Genomic DNA, 7,784 nt, shown 5'->3' with positions numbered 1-7,784 from the left:
TGGGATCTGTAGTACAAAACATCTGGAGGGCACCAGGCTGGAGAAGCCTGCTCTATTCTATATGAAATTCCTCATACATGAGATTGCAGAAGCCAAAGATGCACCTAGGAAGTCATGACAATAGCCAACCACTTTGCCACACTAGCTGAAGCTCTGAATCGTTGCAGCTTGGAGACCATCATGATAGAAGACTTATATGGCCTTACTTACATGGTTTCTAATAGAGTTAAGTGAATCTCAATGAGTTTTAGATTCAGGGTCTCAAGAATTCTAGTGCAATTTCTCTCAATTTCCACTTTCTAGACAATAGTCTGCTGCTTTGTTCCTTGTGTTGTATAGACACAAAACTGTACCAGATCAAAGGAAAATCAGAAATGCTAGTGTTCTCATACCAACACAATTAATGCAATGAAAAATAGAAAAAATGAGAAGTGTTACATGTTTCAATGAAAACCATAGAATCATAGAATTTGGAAGGTTTGGAAGGGGCCTACAGGACCATATAGTAACCAGCTCCCTTTCAACCACTCACTCAGTTTCCAAACCTTAAGTTTTAACTCCGAGGGATATTTCTGACCATGAGCTTGCATGAGGTATGAATCATATATGTGAAGATTTGTCCCAGCCTGACTCTTCAGCAGCACTTTGGAGTACACTGTGCAATTATACAGGGACACTTGTGAATCTAGGCCAAAGTATTTCTGTATTGGACAGAACTGTATTAATTTGTTTTTTCAAAGTACACAAAAAAGTGAATTCTCATTGCTATATTTGATTCTCATCACCACTTATGTTTTGCCAGTAAATGCTGTGCCAAGCAGAAATCCCAGCCTTGTTCCCCCCACCCCCCAAAGGGGAATCTGTCCCTTATTACTCTCCATCATACATCACACAGCCACTCAAGCAGTAGGACAGAGAAGCTCACCAGAGGCTTCATAGTGTCCATTCTTTTCCTTGATGTCAGTTTGGTGTTCATCCCATCAGAAAACTTTATCAGAGACAGTAGCTCAGTTATCCTCAAACATAATTGCACTCAGATCCAGCCTTTTACGTATGTACTAATATTAAAGAAGGTGTGCTTGCTTTCAGGTGCATCTGTCTGTGTTGCTAAAACAATGGTAAACATCTTATATTCTCACAATATACCTTCAACTGCAAAATCTTCAATTGCACCCATTGAAATGATGTCAGCATTAGCAGAGAGGCTCATGTCCTTTTCAAAGTTACATTGTGACCCATCCGCTTCTTGCCTGTGAACATTAGACAGAGCAGGTTCCAGGAAGTGTTGGCCTTCTAGAGATTCTGGATACTGGCCACCTGGTTGCCAGTCTGAAGCTGATTCTAAGAGTGCTCCTTGCATAAATGAAGCAGGTTCAGAAAGCTGAAAAGGCGATGCCATGATTGGAACAGATGAAACTCTGAGAGGGAGAGTACTGGGGTACAAGACATAAGGAGAAGGGGGAATCTCTGAAGAGGGTGTTTGAGACAAGTTCCTTTTTGAAGAAGGAATTGAGACTTGAACATATCTGCCACTTTCTGGATCATAAAAGGTCTTTAATTGAATTGGTAAATCTACAATAAAATACTCTCCTGAGTCTGGATCCTGAAGGAGTTTACGCTGAGTTGCAGGTAAAGAGGGTGTGGGACTTAATGATGGGGTGGGTTGTAGCCTCAGGAGGTTAGATTCTGAAAGTGTCAAGGGAAAATTAGGGCCTATTGAAGAGAGTGAAGATTGGACAGGTGGCAATGGTGCAATATTTCCACAGGTTGATGTAGGTTCATCCTGAAGCCTTTTCTGTTGTGCCTCTATTTTTTTCCTCTTACTTGCCAGTTTCTTTGCCCTCCGTAATGTCTTTTCTGTTTTTGGTGGTACAGCAGGGGGCTTCGCTGCTGTCTTTGCCATTTGACTAATCAGCTGAAGTCTTTCATTTATCACAGGAGAACTGCCAGCATCTCCAGGCAGTTCACTTGTCTGTATTGGATCAAATGTTTCTATGGCAAAAGGCTTATCTCTGCTTTCTGTTGTTTTGTGTAGCAAAGGAAAATGTGCTATTTTTTCAGCCTGTGATACATTAAACATTGCAGTTGTATCTGACAATGGAGTTGTAAAGGCAGATTGCACCGTGCTGTCTGACCTTGGACTTGGTATAGTTGAACTTATTAGGTTGCCTGAAGCAGCTGATGTGTCTACAAAAGCATCGCTGGAAGCAGGAAAACATGTCTGGTTCTCTGATACCATGGGAGAACTTGTCCCTTGACTTATTATTTTTTTCACACAAGAACCACCTCTGTGTTTAGAGAAGAGATTACTCTTAAAATAATTTGTCTTTTCTCTTGTAAGAGATTGTTGCTTGCTTTGTGCTAGGTCACCTTCAAAACAAAGGTCTGGCTGATTGGCAGAACTAGACCTCAGTTTTACAGCTCTAGTCTTTTGTTTGGCTTTCTCATTACCTTTCATATCTTTCTGTGATAACTGTGATGTCATACTAGTTCCCTCATAATCTTCCACCAGTTCCTGCATATAAAAGCTCCCTATTCCTTCTCTAAGGGTATGTCCTCCTATTGGGTTGCTTTTATCTGCCACTTGACAGCCCACGTGCACTGGGATGGATCCTGACTCGTCAGCATCTTTGTCTGTTGAGGCATCCTTTGCATTCTGCTGCCTTCTGATTTTTGTTAAAGACAAGTCTATTTCTTGAGTATTTAGAGTGCCTTGAATGGGCCCATAAGCTAGCTTTTCAGTCTCCATATGACTGCCAGCAATAGCATCTTCACAGGACAAAGACCTGAGCAGAGGCAACTTGACTGCCTTTATCACAGGTGATGATTTAAATGTGTTGTCTTTAATTAAAAACAAATTGGGCTTGAATGAAATTGATGAAGTTGGTATTAGTAGCTCTTCTGACTTGCCTTCTGATGCAGAAACTATGCTTTTCCATCTGACTTCGTTCTTCTCCTTCACCACTCTTTCTTGTACTGCATTCTCATTTTCACTCTGCTCTTTTTTCCTTTCACACTTCCAATCTGTAGAGTCATAGTTGTTAAGAAGGTAGTCATGCAATTCCTTCCTCTTCTCTGCCTTCTCTTTTTCTTTGTATCTTAGTCTTTCCTCTCCACTAATATCATTCTTCCTCCTCTGGCTTTCTTCAAGGCATGCTTTCTGAAAGAGCTGCATTAGAGAAAAGGGTGCCTCATTAAATGGTTGGTCTGTTATAGAAACAAAAGATTGCTCAGAAGAGCTGGAGCTTCTTTTGCCTTTGTGTTCATGGCCAGTTAGTGAGCAAACCTGATTTTCATTATTATTCATGTTTTCTTCAGCTGTGAAAAATAGATTTGGGGATACTTGAGGTCTAACATCCACATTCTGTCTCAGAGCAACTGTTTTATTTTTAGGATCCTGCAAATGTAAACTTTCCATGTACACTTCCTGCTCAGTTGTCGCATCTGCAAAGTAGGAGTTGGATGAAGGAGAAAGTTGACTTACACTGTGTTCATTTTGGTGAAGTTTCTCACAGACCATTTCACAATCCTCTACATCCACTGAATTACCTTGCCATAAACTATTCCTGTTTCGATAATTCAAAATATCTGCCTTTGACATGGGTGAACTCAAAGTCAGATAATTGCCTGTAAGACTCCCATCTATATCAGTGGCACTGCCCTTTTCCTGTTTACTGTCCATTTGTTCAGAAGGTTTATGACCTCTTTCATCATCCTCTACCAATTTCATACCGCCTTCTTCTAGCATACTGGCTGCTCTAACACCTGCTTTTATGTTATCTTGTTCTTGAATCTTCTTTTTGTCTTCAATTACTCTTAGGAGAGGAGAGGGACTGTAAGTGCTTTTCACACGTTTTCGGATATCCTTCAGGTTGAATAATAAACTTGGTGCTTTAGACTTATAATTGCTCTGAGAATAAAGTGTTCTCTCATCAGATTCTTTGGTCGCTCCAGCCTCAGATGAGGGAGGAGTGACCAGTAATAACTGATTTTCTGAAGGCTGTTTGTCTTGCTTGGGTGGTATGACTGGAGTTAAAAGTTTTGAGATGTTGAAAGAAGGACTGGAGGGATCAGATGAGGCTATGTGTGAATCAACTGTAGCTGTTTCACCCAAACGAGTGACATCAGATGGCTTTCTGTCTGGGGAATCCTTTAGTTTTGGTGCCTTAGTTTCGGCGTCCTGTGCCAATTCCATTTCCCTAAGGGCTGTCTTTTGTTTCCTCCAAGGTGGGCAAGCATTTTTCAGCTCAGGCTTAAATTTCGAATTGCTAGTTTTCTTTGGCCTCAGAATAACTTGTGGCACTCGTGCCTGTGCATCAGGGCTGTGGGAATCTGCTTCTGGGGGAACAGAGACCTGAGGCAGAGATGTTGATGGAATGGGAGCCTTGCAGATTGGTATTGGTGAAGCAACTTGCGGGGTCGGTGTTGGTAGAAAAGGGGCTTTGGATGCGAGGGATGGTGGTGTAGGAATTTTGCGCACAGATGCTGCCAGATCAGATACTTGGGGTAACAACATCTGTACAGCAGTGTTTTTGGCTTTAGACAGTACAGGAAAAGGTACCTGGGCTACAGATACTGGAGAGAGGGAAGCTTTGGATAAAGGCTTTTGTGAAAAGGCATCTAGGAAATCTTGTTCCAGAACTACAGGAGCTGTGACTTTGTGGGGAGATGGTCTATGTTCAGGAATATAGAACTCTTTAAAAAAAGGTGTGTCTTTGAAGTATGTAAGGTTTTCTTCTTTGGCAATAATTTCAGTAGATCCACCCTTTTCCATCAGTTTTTTATAATGTGCATTCCATGATTCAAAAGCACTGTTCTCACTGTGGAGAAAACTGACCTTTCTAGTTGGTTCTTTTGCTTTCCCACTTCTGTTTTTCAATGTCTTTTTAGAGACAGTGAAGATATTGGACTCCGGTATATTTGAAGCATCTACCTGAGAAAGGTAAAAACTATGTGAACCTTGACAGTCCAGATCCATTTTGTTATGTCTTTTGTGTATCTTGTGCCTATCACTTGCATTTGTTACATCTTGGCATGTGTCAGAAAATGCAGAGAGTTCTTTTTGGATGTTTAAAATTGTTTTGCCATCCCAAAAGGCAATATTGCCTCCACAAATTAACGGGCATTCTGTCAAACTATTTTTAACAGGCTGCTTGGCTATTGCGAGTGACTCTTGGTTCTCAACCTTATCAAAAGTCTTTATCAAAGAGGACACTTTTGAGGTATGTTTATAATTACGCAGACCAGACACTGGCATACCCAGCTTCCTCCTTATGTCTGGGCTGTTGTTTGTAAAAGCCTTCATATCTTCTCGAACGTCCTTTGGAAACTGCTGGAATGTTGAGTGCTCCATTTTTGACAACTGCTTGTCAGAGTCAGTGGTTTTTTTGATGGCTTGATTCCATGGGCCTTGGAAGAATTTACTAGAGAACTGATGGGGGTTATTGGATGAAACAATTGGATCAGATTCTGTGTAAGATGTTTCAAGCTCAGCTACACACAGGCTTTTGAAGGCTCGATCTGTGAGGCTACAGACTTCTCTGTCTGTGTCATCCAGGAGGCTCCCAATGCTGGAGGAGTCACTTTGTCCATCTGTGTGCTTCTTATTCCCCTGCATTGTCCATATGAGTCATGGATAAAATTATCAAAATGATAATTTCATATTTAAAATAGGTAAGTGATTCTTTTGGTTACCATTTCTCAGCCATTTTCAACATCTTTGGGTGACTTTCTCTTCTAAAATGTGCAGCTTTATATTCATTTATCATATGGAAGCACGAAATGGGGCTTTCTGTTCTGCAAATTGAACATACATAACATATATTATTGTAACAGAACACAGTTGCACACAAATTCTTTCTCATTGATCCCTAATTTAATCCTTCCAGAATCATATTGTGTTTAAAGAAATAATCTTAGATTTGGACTATGTAAAGCAGGTTTCAGTTAACTACAGCAGTCACAAGAAGGCACTATTTTAGGCAGTCAAAGTTAATTAAGCAGATACTTAAGCTCTCTTTCTCCCGCTTCAGAAATTCTGATAATGGAACACTGTTACCTCTTTCTTTTAAGGCTTGGGATACGAAGACTGCCTCTGTGCTTGTCCTAGTACTTCATTCAGAACAAATTGAGATAGAACGCAGTGCTGTAGGGTGCTCCAGCTCCACTCAAATGGAGGAGAGGATTGCCAATGGCAGCCAAGATCTATACCTAATAGGATGGAGTACTGAAGATGAAGGGAAGGGGCTTTGGAGCAAGCCTGATTCACAGTGGCTCTGTGCAATGATGTAAATGTACTAAAACATGGGGCTAAACTAATTACGCTGCATTAAGTATGTAGCGTACAGCTTATCTTCACCATTTTACCTTTCTGTAAACGCATGGGCCCCCGGGTCAGATTAGGGAATTACTGCCACTTTTCTCTCAAAATTCACCCTCTGCCCCGCCCTCACCATGGGGTCTTTAAAAAGGGAAGAACCTTCCATTGGCAGTCCCCCCGCTTTTTTTTTAGTCCCTGTGGTGTGCGTGCGCGTGTGCAATTTTCACATGTTTCTGTGGGAAAGGCAGGCGTTGTATATTTCGATTGTATTTCATATACAGCACGTATGTATATACAGGCCCGACAGCTGAAAAGTGCCCAGCCCGCTCCCGCCGAGGCTGCTGCCAGGGCCCGGCGGCGGCGGCTCCTCTTCCTCACATTGCAGCCCTCCTCCTCGTTACCCAGCCAGCCAGCTGTCAAAGGGATGCGCGACAGCAGCCCGCCGGACAAGCCCGCAGGGCTGCCCTGCTCCGCTTCAAAAGAAAACTTGAGCGGCAACGGTCTGAACCAACCAAACCCTGTCTTTGGGAGGATGGCCAATGAAGACACAGAAGTGGTGAAGATACCGCCTCGTCGCCACTTCCATACCCGCATTGGCCGTCTGACTGATTCAGGCAGCCGCCACTCAAACGCAAGCTTAAAAAAAAGTTTTATTTTGAAATAGAGCAGCGCGAGACCTGCAGGCTCGTCCGTCTGGCTGGCCGGTGCGGTGCTTCCTTTTGCTGGGGGGGAGGACAGGTGGTGGGCTTGGATGGGCGGGCGGCTTTGGGGTGGGGGCGGCTTGGGCAGTGGGCGGGTACGGGCCCATCAGCAGCCCTATGTCAACAGCCCATTGGAATCCCTTATTATTTATATATGTAATAAAATGTGCATAAGACTTCTGTGTGCATATTAGAGTTCAGTGGTTTAATTAGAGCAGTGTGCTCTTTAGCACTTGTTGGTTGTTTCCACCAGCAAAAAGTTTCATCATTATAAAACATGATGATGAGTAGGCGTCAGTGGAATCTTAATACAGTTGAACTCCTGTTGTCTAAAGTATGCTTTTGCTTATCTCCTATGGTGTGTTTATACAAGTGTTTCCGCACTGTTTTTTGAACTGTATAGATCATGCTTGTACTGTGCTTAATCCAGAAATTGCATTTTTATTCAAACTGTAATTGTTCTGTTGATTGCATTTCCTGGTTGATTCCTACTTTACCTGCTGCTGCATGACACCATGGTATCATTCCAGAGAACATGAGTGTGAAGGAATGAGTTAGGTACTAATGACACCCATGCAAATGTTGCCCAGCCCAGAAGAAAGGCAACATTTGCATGGGAAGGAGCCATGTTTAATATCTGCCGTTCTGGAATAGTACAGGATGGCACCAGGAAAAATGGCTTCCATGTCACTGTGGCTAAAGGCGCCATCACACAGGCAGAGAATTCCACATCAATGCTGGTTCTTTCCCCATCATTGCAGGAC

The 7,784-nt window shown here is 42.5% G+C and overlaps 1 protein-coding gene across 1 annotated transcript; it reads right to left on the bottom strand.

The window, feature by feature from the left end:
• Nucleotides 1-578: 578 nt before the first annotated feature.
• C3H10orf71 (chromosome 3 C10orf71 homolog) lies at nt 579-5,617 on the bottom strand. Its single transcript, XM_084841852.1, has 2 exons — nt 2,769-5,617; nt 579-2,678 (listed from the first exon to the last, which is right to left on the bottom strand). The coding sequence occupies exons 1-2, from the start codon at nt 5,615-5,617 to the stop codon at nt 1,136-1,138; spliced, it is 4,392 nt and encodes a 1,463-aa protein (XP_084697978.1). The 3' UTR covers nt 579-1,135.
• Nucleotides 5,618-7,784: the final 2,167 nt, after the last annotated feature.

The sequence above is a fragment of the Heloderma suspectum genome, chromosome 3, assembly GCF_057233095.1.
Source record: "Heloderma suspectum isolate Gila_16-S chromosome 3, 16-S_ref, whole genome shotgun sequence".
NCBI classification, from domain to species: domain Eukaryota; kingdom Metazoa; phylum Chordata; class Lepidosauria; order Squamata; family Helodermatidae; genus Heloderma; species Heloderma suspectum.
Note: the sequence above shows the minus strand (reverse complement) of the source record. Positions and strands in the feature narration are given on the sequence as shown.